General features: G+C 30.1%; 3 protein-coding genes across 3 annotated transcripts in view; 2 read left to right on the top strand and 1 right to left on the bottom strand.

Annotated features, from left to right (window-relative positions):
• The window catches only part of LOC103574089 (uncharacterized), a 40,686-nt gene extending 36,362 nt beyond the window's left edge, over window positions 1–4,324 (top strand). The window contains exons 7-12 of the mRNA XM_008553440.3: window positions 287–442; window positions 553–620; window positions 725–817; window positions 912–1,073; window positions 2,397–2,609; window positions 3,372–4,324. Coding sequence (XP_008551662.1) covers window positions 287–442; window positions 553–620; window positions 725–817; window positions 912–1,073; window positions 2,397–2,609; window positions 3,372–3,595 — 916 coding nt within the window. The 3' untranslated portion in view covers window positions 3,596–4,324. The remainder of the gene's footprint in view (window positions 1–286; window positions 443–552; window positions 621–724; window positions 818–911; window positions 1,074–2,396; window positions 2,610–3,371) is intronic.
• Window positions 4,325–4,494: 170 nt separating this feature from the next.
• LOC103574088 (uncharacterized) lies at window positions 4,495–17,216 on the bottom strand. Its single transcript, XM_008553439.3, has 8 exons — window positions 16,792–17,216; window positions 13,798–13,868; window positions 13,523–13,636; window positions 12,541–12,687; window positions 11,873–12,002; window positions 6,271–11,800; window positions 5,981–6,191; window positions 4,495–4,797 (listed from the first exon to the last, which is right to left on the bottom strand). The coding sequence occupies exons 2-8, from the start codon at window positions 13,861–13,863 to the stop codon at window positions 4,672–4,674; spliced, it is 6,324 nt and encodes a 2,107-aa protein (XP_008551661.1). The 5' UTR covers window positions 13,864–13,868; window positions 16,792–17,216; the 3' UTR covers window positions 4,495–4,671.
• On the top strand, window positions 15,152–16,065 carry LOC128668191 (uncharacterized). The gene is made up of 3 exons (XM_053740521.1): window positions 15,152–15,444; window positions 15,535–15,572; window positions 15,660–16,065. Exons 1-3 carry the CDS (start codon window positions 15,419–15,421, stop codon window positions 15,911–15,913), a joined length of 318 nt encoding a protein of 105 aa, XP_053596496.1. The 5' UTR covers window positions 15,152–15,418; the 3' UTR covers window positions 15,914–16,065.
• Window positions 17,217–17,507: the final 291 nt, after the last annotated feature.

The following is a 17,507-nucleotide window of genomic DNA, read 5'->3' as shown; positions in this document are numbered from 1 at the left end:
TTTTTTTTTATTTTTATTTCATACTCTCAGCCTTAATGAGTTACATATATATGTATATTTTTTTTCTTATTAATTTAAGATTAAGATAATATAGATATATATATATATATATATATATATATATATATATATATATATATATATATATATATATGAATGTATTATAATTTTATAATTGACATCTCGAAGATTAATGAGCAGTTAATAAATTAAACGATGATATAAAAATTTAAATATTTAAAATGTTAAATGTTTATTTTATTTTTTATTATTTTTCGTTAAACAGGTATCCGAAGTGGGTACACGGGGACTGGGAAGAGTCGATTATCTCCAAAAGTACGATGTCCTTCAACGATCTCAATGGATACCGTAGCTATACATTCGTCACCGTTGACTCGAATGACGACACTGATCGCTACATAGTTTACTCTAAAGATCACTGGTAAGCGATCAGATAAAGCTTTTTTTTTTTTTTTTAGATAAAATTACACTTAAACTGTTGTGTTTCTTCTTTGATTAATTGCCAAAGATAACAAATGTTTTTTTTTACAGTGAAAATCAGGCCTACGTTTGTATGATGATGAGACAGAGGAGTGAAAATGTTATGGAATTCAAAATAGGTAAATATTTTAGATTTTTTTTTTACGGCCTTTATCTAAAAGAAGTTTATTTTTTATCATTACTATAAACGAAAGATAAATTTTATTTATATTATTCTTTCCAGGAACTATTTCGAGTCCCGTGTACGCAAAATATTTGTGTGAAGATCCTAATTTAGATAGATCTGATAGTACTAGTCCATGGATGACACAAGCTCGTGAGTTTTTTTTTTTTTAATACTTGATATTTATTTGTAAATTAAATGGCCGTAAACAATAATTTAAAATAAAAAATTTGTTTATTCATATCAGGGTTAGAACGAGTAGTGGAATCTCCGTGTCCTATCACAGGTCATTATATAGGCAGAATACCAGATTTACCAGGCACGTGCGCCGAATTGAGTAGTAACTGCAACACTAAAGAGATTATGTACTACAAAGTAACCGACTGCGAATCAGGAGAATTATACGAAGGTAGAATATTTAATATTATATACTAATTTTAGAAATTAAAAAATTTTTTTGTTCATTAAGTTTTAATACAGAACATTATTAAATTCCGTGATTTTTAAAATCCTTATGAAAACATCCATGTAGAATTTTATGGGAATCCATAGAAAATTGTATAGAAAACTATAGATTTACGTAAGGATCCATAGGGATTAACGTAAGAAAGTATAAATTTATAGAAGAATCCATGTAGGAAAATATGGGTACCGATATTCCCATAAAAAAAATTCATGTAGGGACCAGAGTATTTGAATTTCTATGGCATTAAATTTTACATGTCGGAAACTATAGGTACCTGAATTTTCATACAGGGATTTTTAATAGGAAACTGCGGGTACCTGGATTCCCATACAAAAAATCTTTGTAGGAACTAAGGCATCTGAATTTCTATGTAAAAATTTTACATGTAAAAAACTATGGGTATCTGGATCCCCAAATAATGATTCTGAATAATAAACTGTCGGTACCTGAATTTCCATACAAAAAATCTATATAGGAACCAAAGTATCCAGATTTCTATGCAAAAATTATATATATATGGTAAACCATGTTCATGTAGAAATATAAACTAGATTCCCATGTAGATTTTCGCATGGTTTAGATTTTCATGAGGTTCTACGTAAGAATTTATACTTGAATCTATCCTAGATTCCCATTTGGATTTAATGTGGCTTAGATTTCCGTGGGAATCCACATAAGAGCCTATGCTGGATTCCTATCTGAAATCAAATGGGAAATGGGAATCCATTCGAAAACGCCATGTAAAAATCCAAGCTGTAGTCTCACGTGGATTTTTTGATAGAAATAATTCGGGATGCAAATGCCGGTTTAGAATTATTGTAAATTATTTTTCTCTAATGAAAAATTTTTTTTTTACAATGACCATCTTCTTAAAAAAAAATTTATCCATATTTTTAAAAATATAAAAAATATTTAATGTGTCAAAATTTTAAATAATAAAAATGTTAAAGTGACTCTATTTTTAAGGGCCTGTAAAAAATTTTATTGCGGCTTTGGAGTTAAAAATTTTTTTAATAACTTATTTGACGGAATTGAATAAGCGGTTTGAAAAAAACACAAAAATATTTTTATAGGCTCTAATAAAATAAATCCCTATTTTTATTTATCCATCGAATAAATATTTACTTTGAAATAATTAAAAATATACAATAGAATTTTTTAAGTATTTGAATAAGTCTCAATTTAAAAGTTACGGTCTTTAAAAATTTTATTATTCTTTTAAATGAATATTTATTTTAAATAATAACGTATATAAATATATTGCAGAACGTACGTATTTGTGTCTCGGACAATGGGAAGAAAGAGGAGTAATGTACACATATACGAAACGTAATGATACCACGAACGATACTTATGCAAATACTGAATGTTTCGTTGGTTTAATCGTTAATGACGACGAGATTTATATCAAAGAAGCCGGTGATCATTGTTTACGTGATATAGATCCAAGAACAGAAGGAATGCGGCTCTACAGAAAAGGTAATTCTTAATTTCTATTTAATAATCAATTATCATTTAAAGAGTATCTTCTACAGTCATCCCCATAACGATACATCAAAAACTATCGACATTCACCAACTGCCGCAGATGTTGACTTGGAAAATTTTGAATATGTAGAAAATGCTGAAGCAGTTTTAAACTGTCACCCATCAACACATCCTAGCAGTTATTCACCAATGCAATGCAATATACTCGATTGCAATAATTATTTCTTTATTTTATTTATTTAACTGAGTAATATAATACGGTTTCCTTAATTTCGTGGTCTAAAATGATAAAATACATTCGATTTGCAATACTATATTATGCTTTTAAGTTGAATTTAACAACTCTAAAACAACAGTCTTACAAGGGACAAAAATTCCATCGGGCGACATCTTTCGGAAACTTGAATCGATACTCTTTTCATACAACAGTAATTAAATTAATTTTCAAAAAAGAATTTTCATTTTTTTCGGAAAAAGTTGGTCACCCCTTTAAAAAATGAAAAAAAAAAAAAATTTCTGTTTATAATATTTTTTTTATACTGACATAAACATAATACAGTCCTTGTATTTATTTTATATTTTTATTTTTAGTTGACCAAACATATAACTGATTGCTTCAAATAATTTATTACTTCAGACTTAAATTTTTCATAAGAATTATCAAAGAAATTTAATTCTAGTAACACTTGATTTGCAAATTCAAAATTAAATGTTTTGAGAATTTATTAGAATAATAAAAACATTTTTTTTCCAGGACAATGCTACGGTAATTCTCCGAGTCCAGCACCAACGCCAATAAGACCAAATCCACACGACCCAATAATGCGAATAACAACACATTCCATACCCGGTAACGCATTAGCGCCAACGAAAAAACCACCGACTGTAATTTCATCTTCAGTATCACACTTAACAATTCACTCATCTCTCAATATCTTTATCTATCTGACAATTTATATTTTTTATATCAATTTATAAAAAAAAAATCATGAGTAAAGTCTGTAAATCGACGTGATGTAGAAATGCAAAGAAATATTTTATATTTTGATATAAAATTTGTAGTATAAAAAATTGTAGAAATTTTTTTTTAAGTTATAACATAGGCCTACTATTATTAATATATTATTTAATATGTATGTAATTAAATTTTAATTTTAATTGTAATTTAACTATTTAATTAACTAATTTTTTTTTAATATTAAATGTACAATGTATAAAATTAATCGAAAGATTTCATGGAAATCATGAGTCACTAATATATATTTTTATCTAACGGCAGCTTGATATGACAATGCGTCAATATATATTTATATTATAAATTCACATTGCTTTTGTAATATAAAACTATTAAAATTTTTTTTTAATTAATTAAATATATAATTAATTATTCACACAGAACTTAATAGTTCACTAAATATATCAAAAGCAATAAATACTTTAAGAGACACAGACTAAAAAAAAAAATTTACAAATAAATAACAACTGCCTTGTTACGATACTTAATATCTAAGTACATGTAAATATATTTTATTGTAATTAACTTGTTATCATATTTTATTTTGTAAACAAAAAAAAAAGTATATTGTGATTGTATGAATAATTTTTGTGAGCGAGTGAATAAAATGAATATATATATATGAGAGTGTCAAATATATGAGTGTTATTTGCTTTGCCAGGTGCATTTTTATATTGTAATTATAATTATAAAATAAAAATAAGTAATGAAACAAAAAATATAAACATCAAGAGTATGTTCGTTTGTGCATTTCATTTATTAATATGAAAGACAAAATATTTCAATAAAAAAAGTTATAAATATAACAAAATATATGTAAAGATTAAGATTAAGACAAAATTAAACACATTATTACATAGTAATTATTGGTAAGATATTGTAACATATCGTAAAGTCTTTTGATCATTATTAATAACTTATTTAATTAATTATTTAAATTTTATTTTCTTTATAACTGTGTAATTCATCAATTGTTCAACAACTGGCTCTTTAAACATCCAATCGGTATTAAAAATATATACATAAATATATTTTTTATTTATTTGAAAAATTGTTCTTTCACGGCGTGTTGTTTTATTTTATCGGCATCAGCTTGATGTACTATATTAATATAAAAATTACGCGAACGTGCGTCTTTTATTAATGCACCCCACGTTTCATCCTTCTGTAAAATAAAAAATTTTTTAAATTAATCATTTGATAAATTTTTTTTTTAGTTTTCAATAATAGCATTTAAATTATTTCTGTATTTTAAATACTGGTAATTGTCACTGGGTGCATTTTGAAATGCTCTAGCTGGGCATTTCCGAATCCAGTCACTAACTGCAATACCGCGTAATTTGAAATTACAATTGTGCGTAAGATAAGAAATCCAGTACCTGATGAGGAAACTAGTACCCGAGAACTTATATATTTGTATATACACAATTTTATAGGAACAAGAAAACGGAAAAAGATATTGAAATAAAAAACTTATTTTTAATATTTTTGTAGTTACGCGTTACTGCAATTTTAAGTTACGCGAAATTGCAGTATCTGACGTAATGTTTTTTTTTCTAATTAAAAAAAAAAAAGATCAAATATTTAAAATACAAATATTGAACTTTAATTGAGAATACGACAAGAAACTCTTAATAATTTTTTTGTTTGTCCAAATTAAGTCTTCAATTATTTTAATTCTCAAGAATATTTAAGCGGAAGTGAGTGTGATCAATTTAAATTAATTCAATGAAATATAAATTTAAAAACCAGTCAATTTAAAATAATCACGCTGCCAAATATGTAGAAATTATTATTATTATTATTATTTATGGTTGTCGAATTAATGACTATATTTAGAGTCAACTTTTGACCGACGTTACGCAATTTACAATTCATAAAATATCAAATATTAACTGCGGGAAAAAAAATTTCTATAACTAGAGAATATTTATCAATTAAAGAATTTATTTTCTTGTTAATTATTAATAAATTTTTTTTTTAAATATTTAAAAGTTCATTTCTAATATTTATTTTTTTCAAACACGCAGAGAAATTTTTAGTAAAAATTACCCAAAAATTGTAATAGTATGGGGACATGTGGAAAATATCTAAATTTCTCCCATGCATATTGTAAAATATACTACTCGATAAATGCAAATGAAGTTCAATTTCTACTAATAACAGTAAAAAATTATATACTGGCTAGATGTCCTTAGCACCAAATTTTATGGGTAATTTTTACTCAAAAATTCTCTGCGTGAAGAAAAATTATAATCGTCAAATTTTTATTTAAAAGAAAATTCGTTTGCACATTTATTGTGCAAGTGGAACAAAGAACAAATAAAAAATAAATATTTAAAACTTACTTCAAACGTTTTAAAATTTCCACACAAAAACAGCGTGTTCTTGGCACGTGTCAAAGCGACACACAATCGTTGTCTATCAGATAAAAATCCAATTCCATTACTCCTGACACACGACATAATAATTATTTCTCTTTCCTGCCCTTGGAAACTGTCGACAGTATTGACTTCTGTCACTATTTTGTGTTTAATATCATCAGGTACATTAGCAAATCTGCAAAAAATAAAGAATAAAATATCAATAAAAATATTAAATTAAAAATCATAAATAAAATAATAAAATAAATAAATACCTATCAGCCAATTTAATAGATATCAATTTACGTTGATCTTGATACGGCGTAATAACACCAATTTTAATTACTCCTTCTACATTTTCGAAGTTGGTGCATGTCGCCATAGTGTGTATGAGGTTTACTACAAATGTAGCTTCGTCTGAATTTGAGTAGGCATTATTGTCTTGAACAGACGTAAGATTGAACACTTTGTAACTAGAGTAAGGCCAGGGGCCTGGCTTGAAGGACGTTTTCAATTGGTTATTATAGAAAAATCTATTCGGCCAATACACTATCGGATGAACCATTCGGTACTGAGTGTCCAGTGATATCACCGGGTTATTAAGATCGCCTTCAAACCGTTCGTATATACGAGAAAATAATGACTTGTCATACTTAAGGTCCTTGGCTTTGCTAGACAGCACTGTAGCCGGAAGTTGTTGTGGGTCTCCAACGAGTACCAGTTTGACAACTCCAAGCATCAGCGGTATCAGTGCCTCTGGCTCACAACACTGAGTTGCTTCGTCTACAATGCAGATACTTATCTTCTTATCATCGCTTCTTTTACCAAAAGTCGACTCCATCAGAGTTGTGTAACACGATGATAAAGTGCAAGTTATAACATCCGCAGTGGCCAGCAGTTTCTTTTCTTGGTGGTACTGCTTTTCATTATTTTTCTGACGTATTTGCTTACAGTTTTCTAGCAAACCAATCTGCGTGATATAGTCGTCATATTTCTTCTTCAACTTTATCCGCTCACCCTCTGGAATATTTTCAGCGCTCTCTAGTGTTGCCCTTAATCGCACGATCTCGGTGTTGAGTCTCGACTTCTCTATTTCCCCACTGGTGTCACCTGGAGCTTTACTCAGCGAACGACTGGCCAACTCACTGATGGAAATATCATGGACACGTGGGTGCATTGACTTAGCGTTACCGACCCGCACCATTTTGAACGGCTCATGCGATTTGTCAGCTTTGAATTTAGATCTGATGTCCATCAGCCGAAGTGTTATTTCATCAATCGCAGCATTGGATGGCGCGCACACGAGTATACGTCGACGATCGTTGTTCTTGTATCTGTTTTGCCCATACATTATTTCCGTCACTATATTGACAATCACCCGAGACTTACCAGTACCAGGAGGACCTTCGACTAAGCAAATTTTCGGAGTTCGTTCAAGCACTGCGCTGGTGATAGACATCACAGCTTCTCTTTGCTTGTCATTAAGTTTATCACCAGTAGCAAATTTGCAAGTCTTGTCGGATACTTTTTTTATCGTGTAGACTTCTTTCTCCGCATCCGGTTGAATTATTGGGTAAAAGAGTGGACTCGATGACAAAAATTGCACAGCTTGAACTGAGCGCATGCTAGGCCGCATAAAAAACATCGTTCGTAATCTCTGTGGTCTGGTGAATTTAATATTCAGTGGGAGAGATTTTGTTATCATGGTAAATGTCATCAGAGCAAATGCATTTGGAACGGTTCCATTTAAACAGCGGTTGTAGGGTGGAGTCAATGGTGTCAGTACAGTCTTGTGAAAGTCTTTTACGTAAGCAAAGATGGTCTGGAATTGAATCGTTCTATCGCCGGTGACGATTGCAAGTTCAAGCATCACCAGATCATCAACATTTGGATGAATCTTTTTGTCAATCTGGAATTTATCACGAAGAATGTCGACGGTAAAGATCGTGATCGTGCTATTTGTCGAACGTATTGGGGTCTGAGTGATTGAATTCTCTCCGATGGCTCCAAACATCAAGGAACGTTTTTTCTTGTACTCTTTATCGTTGCTGTCTTTAACGATACCTGCCCACATCTCCAGCAACATCAGCGCTGACATGATGCTGTAGTAGTCTGTGTAATTTGCATACCAGGACAAGTGAGGCATTTGTCCATCTTCAACAATCGGCAAATTTTTCTGCGCCTTCTGATCAAACTTGGCAGGGTCCAGCCAAAGTGGATTCCATTCGAAAACCCGCAATAAAAATTGATCGGGAGTCGGAGCTGATATTCTTTTTGGTGCAGAAAACCCATTTGTGTTCATTATATTATTGTGCCTCAAAGTGAGAACATTGCAGTGATTTTTGATCGTTGAAACCGGCGCAGGTGGTACTGGTAGCACTTTTGGAGTTGCGTGAGCCGACAAATCTGGTAAGTAATTTGACGGATCACCTGGTAGTGTTTTTTCTATTGGTTTCGGCATCGTAGCGTCTTTCTGAATACATTTTCTGACTAATTTATTACCAGGCAATATTTGAAAGTAGTGAATTTTTGATTTTGCATTTGAGAATGATATTTTTTTTCTTGTTTTTACTAATTGTTGATTAAAATTATTATTATTATTTGGCAGATAATTATTTAGTAATTCAATGTTTGGTGTTTTTTTCAAAATACCGCGAATTGGTTTTACTACTGAACCTCCTGATATCCTCTTCGGCATATTATTATTAATATTATTAATATTAATATTATTATTATTATTATTATTATTATTACTATTATTATTACTATAATTATTACTATAGTTATTAGCAACTGTACTCGATGGAAGAAATACTGCATTAGTAATCAAAGTTGGTTTTGAATAACTACGAGAATTTGAATTATTATCAAGACGAGAGCTCGTAGTCGGCTGATTATAATCCAAGTCAACATCAGAAGTGTAATCCATAAAAGTATCTTCAATATCCATATCAATTCCCGTATTATTACCAGTGATATTGTCAATATCAAAGCCGTTATCATCATCATCATCTTGGTCTGTCGGCGGCGGAGGCTCAGCGTATCCAGGGCAAGAACGAGTTGATATCACATCAAAGAGATCATCAACAGCAGTTGGATTAGTATTCATATGGTTTGTTTTGATGACTTCTGCATGCAAGTCAAAAACTGGACCATTGTTAAGACTAGTCGATGCTGTTTCAGCTTCGGATTCACCATTTTCGGTGGTATCGAGGTCCGCTCCTTCGGGAATAAGAAACAATCCGCGGTTCTTAGACACTTTAGCTCGAGGTTTGTTAATTCTTTTGGTAGTTGCGTTATTTTCGTTGGACTTCCGTTGCTCTTCGGCCAACTGCTTCAGTCGCTCCCGGCGATCATGGATCAATTCTTCCTTGTTCTTTTTAGATGCTGCTTTAGACAGAGCTTTCGCACAGCCACGTATTTCGTGAGCGCGTAATTTATTTCTCAGACGAAGTTTCTGCTCTTCCATGGGATCATTGGATTTGGATGAATTCGGCAGCTTTTTACATTTTGAGAAGAGAGCTGAGTCGTAGTCTTCTTCCTGGTTGTCTGAGTCATTTGAAGTAACTGTGCCATTGGTAGCTCCGTTGGTGTCTGCGTTGCTAGTCGAAGCCACTGCAGCAGCACTGAATGTCGCGCTGACCCCATGTCGTCCGCCACGAGTAAATACCGGCGGTTCAATGGTTTGGATTTTCTTTTCCTTCTTAGAAGAAATAGAAACTCTTCTTCCATTTATCACAACATCCGTTTTAACTTCTGATGTTTTAGAAGAATCAGTAGTCGGTACTTCCGGTGGCAAAGTCGCTATCGCAAGAGGAAAATCAGCTGACGTAGGCAGTCTTCGAAGCTGTTCTTCATCAATCGGCACCTCCTGGGGGATTTTCTTCTTCTTGATCTTCTTCCTCTTCAAATCCTCTCCAGTGCCTCTATCGCCAGCTACGAGAGCTTCTTCAAACAGTGGACGAGTTGAATCCGTGGACTTTCGTGACGTAGATTCTTCGCTACTTCGCCTATCATTTTTGACAATTGGTTTGGCTTTTTCTTTTTCTCTCTCTTTATTCTTTTCCTTTTCTTTTTCCTTTTCCTTTCCCTTAATTTTCTCTTTATCTCTCGCGTCTTCTTGAATACCTTTCAATTTTTTATGACCACTCTTATCTTTACGGTCTTCTTTTCCTTCTTTGTCATACCGCTTCATACTCGTAGCTACCGTATCAGACGAATCCGAAGACAGTTCATCAGCAGCGTGGCACGTAAATGAAGTAGACGCAATGGGTTCACTTTCTTTTACTTTCTTGATAACTTTTCGTTGAATGCTGCCATGTTTTTCAGGTACTTTAGCACTTTTATTAACTTTCGTCGTCGCATTTGACGGCCCAGGTGACGGCCTAACCGCTTCAATGACGATAGACTTTACAATAGGAGTTTTCATTTCAATATCGCTTCGAATTACGATATCTTTCTTCTTCTTCTTAGTCTGGGATTCTTGTTTTATGCGATACTGTTTCAGAGCTACGTCTATTTTTTCAAAAGATTCTCGGTAATCATAAACGTCAAGAGATTTGTTCGCAGCATTGACTTCATTGTTACATTTCTCTGATTTCTTATTTTTGGCCTTATCCTTACCATCATTCTTCTTGTCATTTTCTTTTAATTTCCCATCAACGTCCATTTTAGTTTCTTTAGCTTTAGCTTTTCGCTTCTCTTTCTTCTTTTCTTTCTTGGTCTTTCTGTCAGCATGATCTTTCTTCTTAATTTCTTTTGGTTTCTTTAGTTCTTCTTTACCAGAATCAGCAACTGTAGTGTCAGCAACATCATCAACCAGCTCAGCAGCATTTTGCTTCACAGCTTCGGCATCATCACCAACCACAGCAGCATCTTGAGCAGTTATTTCCGCTGTCATTTTGAAATCTTCAGTTTCCATCAAAAAGTCATCTTTGTTCAGTTCATCCAGCAACCCATTGACGTCATCATCGTTGTCAAAGTTATCAATAGGCTCAGTTACTAAATCTGGTTCTTCTTTTATGCTCTGACTCTCCAACTGACTTCCCGACAACTTCAAGAACCACGGATTAGTTTCAGTGTTGTACTCATCATCATCATCATCATCAGAGAGTACAATCACAGGGTATTCAGTTTCTTCTTCAACTTCATCAGCTTCCTCGTGGTTGTTGTAGTAACAAATTTCATCAGTACCAAGATCGCATTCTTCTTTAATAATTGATGATACTGACTTGTCTTCAACAGCATTATCATTATTCCCATCAGCATTATCATTAGCATCAGGATCATCAAATAATTGAGAAGCTGGAAAAACGACTTCGTCTTCGTCGTCTATTACAATTACGTCTATCGATTTATCGAATATCATTGGCTTGAACTCTTGTTTCGTCACAACAAATTCATTTGATTTTACTGAATTTTTGGGACTCGTAGTTGGCGAATCACTGAACATATCAGCGTCATTTGAATTTGTGTCTTCGTTGATTGGTTCATTGGATGTTAATTTATCAGGAACTTTGTCAGTAGAAGCGCTAGATGGACCATTAACTGAAGCCCTTAAAATCGCTTCTTGAGCTGCGATGTCTTTAGAATTCAATCCGTTTGCGATGAGACTTTCATTGACAGCTGAAGACATCTCCTCCGGAATATCTAACTCGTATTTAATCAAATTCTCTGCTTGGACCAGATGATCATTATTGTCGGCGGTATCATTGATTGAAGGAATGGAAGCTGGTGGCTGGTCAACAGGTGGCTCTGGTTCCTGCTTCACTTTTGCTGGACCAGCATCAATCATCACACAGTCATCTAAAATTATAAATATTTTTATTTATTAATTTATTTAAATAAAATGAATTAGTTTGCAACAATAAATCGTACCTGTGAGATCGATTACTTCAGTCCTGGCCATTTTAGATGGTATTGGAGATACCCCGTTTGATTTTCTTTTCTGTCCCAATTCTTCTTTAGGAACATTTTCATCGTTAAATTCCTTTCCTTGTTTAAGACTCTGAAAAAAAGATTTAATTAAATTGATTAATATCTTCTATTAGATGTTTTTATCTTTAACAAAAAAATTAATTTTTTTTTAACTTGTCATAATTTTGCAAATAATAATTTTAACGAGGAAATTTTATTTGTTTTTAACTTTCTTTAGTGGCCAAGTTGATGTCAATTTACTCCAACTTGTCGTCAAGTTGAATGCAGTAAATTGACACTAACTTAAGGGAAACTTTGTGGCAAGTTGACGATAAGTAGCGGCAATATATTGACGCCGAATTTCTGGGAAAGTTGACATCAAATTGTGGGCAACAGATACAAAGTGTTAAGTTGCCGTCAAATTGATCACAACCGACACAAATTTTTTGACGAGAAAATCTAGCTATCAGGAAAATTGTCTCTACTAAGATGTTAAATTATTTTTCATTGTCCGAACCATTGAAATTGTCTTTTAGAAAAAAACAATCAAAAGTTCTCGTTATAACTTTGAATTTAGTTTTATACAGAATATGAATGTAATAAAAAGTAGTTAATACAAATCAACTCACCAGTTCTTTAAGCCGATATACATATGGCCGGTCAGCATCAAAGTTCTCAGTTTTATCACATGAAATTCCAAGAATATCATCAATAGCAACGTTGTGGAATTCACTGGCTACAATTCTACGACCATTAATATAAGTGCCATTGGAACTCTATAGTAGAAATAAAATAATGCATTCATTTAGTTCAGAAAAAAAACTGATTTAATCATTTTGATTTTCTTTTGAATCTTGAATTTTTCAAAATTGAGGAATAGTAAAATGAGTAATGACGTAGCTGTAGTTAGATATCTTATCTGATATATTTATATCTCTATATAAGATTATATAATTTAAAAGTATATTTTTCTTAATTATGGTATTTTTCTCTTTGCTTAAAATGAACTTATAAATAAATATTTATATGTTGCAATACCGCGCAGTTGTCTTTTTATAAAAATTCAAATAAATAAGTTAAAAATTTCTAAAAATTTGAATTTGAGTATCCGCTTTTTTGAAAAAATTGTTGAGTATACTCTACATTTGAAAAATTTATAGACAAAAATATCAAAGTTAATTTTATAAAAAATTTTTTAATTTAAATGTCATTTTTATTTCATGAATAAAAATTAATGAGAAAATAAATTATTTCATACATAATTTTTGGAATTTAAATTTTGTTTTTTTAAATGAAAAAATCTTTATCATTATTCTGCGGTACTAAATGCAAAAGTGATAACTGAAAATACTAAGTGTAAAAAAGCTTAATTAAATATGAAACCTTAACACTTTAAATAAAACACAAAAATTTGAATAAATATTTAAAAAATTTATCAGCTAATTAAATAAAATAAAATAAAATATAATTTCTCGCTATCGACCAAAATAAACACAAGTGGCTTGAAGAGATTTAATTTAATTATTATGTAAGGAGGTCAGGAAAAAAGCGATTGACCGTTTAAAATAGTCCACTAGTAAATAAAAAATAGGAGAAAAAAATGAAGCTTACGTTCAGGTCCCAAACTTGGAAACGATTTTGAGCGATCATAAACAGACAATGTTTTCTCGAAATTGAAGGACTCATTAGCATGACATCATTGGTCCTTTCTCGTCCACATGTATACTAAAAAAACAATCCAGTAATTAGTACATATGAAATTATCTAATCACTAAGTCATGAATTTAATTAATTATTTAAGTTTATGTCAACAATGAGTGATTGAACAATTGAAAATATTTGAAAATAATAAGAAGAATTACATGTAGTAAATATTATTAACTTACCCCTTTTGACTCCGGCAGCGGAATTGGGTCTGTAGAACCCAAGGGTTCAAGATAAAAACCTCCCATGATTACTGTAACATAAGAAAATATCGAACTGAAAAAAAGACAATTGAAAATCACGGCACAATGTCTTTAATGTTGTCTCTTGTCGACTACATTTAATTTATTTATTATTGTGTCGCGTACACGCTTATCGATGATATGCGTTGTACTGACTTTTGTTAGATTTTTTAGAAGATAATAAAGTAAATAAAAAGAAAACCTAATCATTAAAAATTTTATAGGTTCCTTCTTTACCAGCAATCGATAAAACGATTATTTATATTTGTTGTATCCATCGAATATTTTATTATTCAAAAAAAAATTTAATCATTTTTGTTTAATTTTTCTTTCTTTGTTTTTTTTAATTATCAAGTAATTTTTTTTTTAGGTTTCATATCATTGTTCTTTGGATTTATTAAACTTACGTTTAAATTTCCCGCGGAATATCAAATTTTTAAATAACACGAGTAAATACGGAAACAGCCGAAAATTACGCGCGTATTTTTGAATTTCGAAAAATATTATTTTTTTTTTCAAGTTATTTATCAAATTTTCAAATGTATAATTAATTAATTAATCAAAAAATTTAAGTATGCAAATAACTAATAATAATTGAGTTGTCTCATTTAATAAAATTTATTTTATGTAATTAATTATTATTTTGAAGTTAACAGACAATTAACAATCTTTGGATGTTTTTTTTAACAAATAAAAAACAAAAAAAAAACTAAGAATATGCACGTGTAGAAAATTCAAAACACTATTAGTGCAATTTTTTCAAATATTGTTTTCTTCATAATTTATCATTTAAAAAAAAAACAAAAATTACTAGACGTCGGCTAACTTCAGTATCATAATTTTATTTAGTGTCCATTACTTTGATAATATTTTATAATTTTCGCCAAAATAAATTCAAAAGCGTTAATTTCATTTCTTAAATTCTTTAAAAAATGTGAATTGTACTTACAGTTTTATGAAAAAATTTTTTTAAACATTGCCCATAATTATTTAAACAAATTCGATAATAATTTAATTTAAATTAAATATAAAAAAAATTTGACCGCACGTTTAATTAATTTTATTATTAGTAATTTGTACTCTTCCGTAAGTACTTGATGATAATAAAAAAATAAAATATGTAAATATGAATAAAACACAATTTGAAATACATGCGACCCTTGGCGCTAAAAACAACAGACCTCTTTGAATTCGTCGTTTATATTTGAAGCAGTTTCTATTTTTTCAGGCTGAGAAATATTAAAAGTGAGTAAAGATCGCTACAGAGCTTCAAAGTGATTGGTGGAGGAATTAGTAAAGTATAAGTAGAGAGAGTAAGTGAAACAAGGGAAAAGGTGAACAAGTTTGCGCCTAGCATTATTTGTGTTTCGCCCAAAACGTTTACAGAAAAAAAAGGGAGTTTACACAATGTATTTTGATCATTAAAAAATATTTAACAAGTAACAGAAAAGCGCGGGAATTAAATTAAATTACAAAAACATGAATTTTTAATTTTTGATGGTGAAAAAGATAAAAATTGTAAACTACTTTAAAAACTTTTGAAGATTACAAAAATTAAAATATGAAAAAATGGATAAATATACTCAGGTATGTAAAGTGACAGAGATTATTTCAGTACTAAGGGAAAATATTTGAAAACATATTTTGTGAATGTATATGAATATTTATAATAACTAGATTAAAAGTATTTTCGAATTTTTGGACGAGAGCATTTGGTAGGTATGCACAGAGCTTAGCACGCTTAGTTCATATTAAGATTGTGTTTTGGGAATATTGTTTTTATAATACGATATACTGTCTAGCCGCTGGAGACTTTAAAATAGTCAAGAGCGGGGGGTCTTTGCGTTCGAGCCTGGGGCTTTTGTCAGTGGCTACGACGACGCGTGTGAAGAGAAACATGTGGAAATTGAGAAGAAGAGGACTAGGAAAAATAGAGGTAATGGAGAACAGATGGAGAAGAGAAATACAGATTGAAAGGACAGCTGAGATAAAATTAAGCAGTGATACTAAGAAAAAACTGACGCTGCTACAAGTGTATTTTTTGAATAAATTTTGAATTGACTAATAAGTAATTTATAATTATTTGAAGTAAGCAAAAAGAATTGAATGGTTTTGAAAAATTTTATTTTGAAATTAATGAATTTTTAAGTGAATGTTAAAAAATTTCAAGTGATATTTTTAAGTTTTAATTTTAAATTTAAAGAATTGAAAAAAAAAAAAATAATAATTTTTGTAAAAGCAGCAAAAAACTGACAATTTTTATATTCATAAATAAACTAATATAATATTAATGGAATACATTTCAAAAATATGCATACTAAGGATTTTTTAAATTCTTCGTGTACATTTTCTTTATGAAGTTATTCTATTAATTTGTAATTTGTTTAAAAATACTAAAAAAATAACGTCAGCTATTTCTAAAATGATTTGAATATTTAATAAACATTTGAAAAAAAGAAAATAATAGAAAAGAGAAAATAATAGAATAGTAAGTAATATAAATATTTAATCATAGAATGATTGGAAAAATGTAAGTATTAATTTATTATTTGTTTTACAACTTGATCATAACTAAAGAATAATTGATCTAATTTATTTCAGTTACAATATTTGAAAAAAAAAGAAAAAATTTTTAAATTTATACATTAAAAAAATTATCCTGAAGTTAGTAGACAATAAAAAATTTTAAGATTTTTTTCAACAATTCAATTAAAAAAAAAATAACTAAAAATATGCATATGTATAAATTTTAAAAAACTACAGGTGCAATTTTAAAAAATATTTTTTTTTTATAATTTTTAGTTTTAAAAAAAAAATTCAAAAATTATTAGACGTCAGCTAACCTCAGTATAATAAAAAAAATATAAATAATTCTAAACACGAGTTCAATCATTCAATAAATAAATAAATTAATAAATAAAAAAAAATTCTCACCAAAATTGATCAGCTTCTTGAAAAGATGTTCTATGAGGTTGAATTCACACGCAAACACAACAACTGAAGTAAGTATCACGCAGTTTCAAAAAATCTTATCAACTGCGTAACACAATACGTAGAATCAGAGTCGTGTTTGTATGTATCAGCGTCGATGATCACTCCCTTCAGATGTAGTATCAGTAGCACAGTCGTAGCAAGACCACGACGCGCACACGTCTACAACTCTGATAGAAGTGCTATGAGTAGCTCAGTTTCCTGGGGTTTTTATACACGAAATCCGTGGGGAAGATTCAATGGTGGGAATTTGTTTAAACAAATTAGCCCTCTCCCACATAGCAGTTGGCCGGATGTCTAATGTTTAAAATTTCTTATCTTGGGCTATGAGTAAATCCAACCTTGGTTCAAGACCAACGCGACTACCCAAGTTCTAAAGTCATCAATGGTATCCCATATATAAAAAAAAAAAAACATGAAAATGCTTTTAAGAAACCAAGTTTAGTAAATTATTAATTCTTAGAATAAATTCTTCTTCTTATTATTATTATTATTATTATTTGGTGAATCGCCGTTAGTTTGAAGCTGACGCAATATTGTTTTTTTATTTTCAGGCCCTTTTAAGAGAAACCGACTAATATACATATATATTTGTTCTTGGCATCATGGGTATACAATTTATATTTTATTTATTATTATTATTTTTTTTTTTTAATAAT

The sequence above is a fragment of the Microplitis demolitor genome, chromosome 7 (assembly GCF_026212275.2).
Source record: "Microplitis demolitor isolate Queensland-Clemson2020A chromosome 7, iyMicDemo2.1a, whole genome shotgun sequence".
NCBI classification, from domain to species: Eukaryota; Metazoa; Arthropoda; class Insecta; order Hymenoptera; family Braconidae; genus Microplitis; species Microplitis demolitor.
Note: the sequence above shows the minus strand (reverse complement) of the source record. Positions and strands in the feature narration are given on the sequence as shown.

Bases quoted from the DNA above. Each gene is read 5' to 3' on its own strand.
- LOC103574088 (XM_008553439.3), bottom strand. From the start codon at position 13,863: ATGGGAGGTTTTTATCTTGAACCCTTGGGTTCTACAGACCCAATTCCG. The intron at 13,637-13,797 runs GTAAGTTAATAA...TTGTTTTTTTAG, and splicing joins CGCTGCCGGAGTCAAAAGGG to TATACATGTGGACGAGAAAG. The intron at 12,688-13,522 runs GTAAGCTTCATT...TTTCTACTATAG, and splicing joins TCCAAGTTTGGGACCTGAAC to AGTTCCAATGGCACTTATAT.
- LOC128668191 (XM_053740521.1), top strand. From the start codon at position 15,419: ATGAAAAAATGGATAAATATACTCAG. The intron at 15,445-15,534 runs GTATGTAAAGTG...TATAATAACTAG, and splicing joins AAATGGATAAATATACTCAG to ATTAAAAGTATTTTCGAATT. The intron at 15,573-15,659 runs GTAGGTATGCAC...TATACTGTCTAG, and splicing joins TTTTTGGACGAGAGCATTTG to CCGCTGGAGACTTTAAAATA.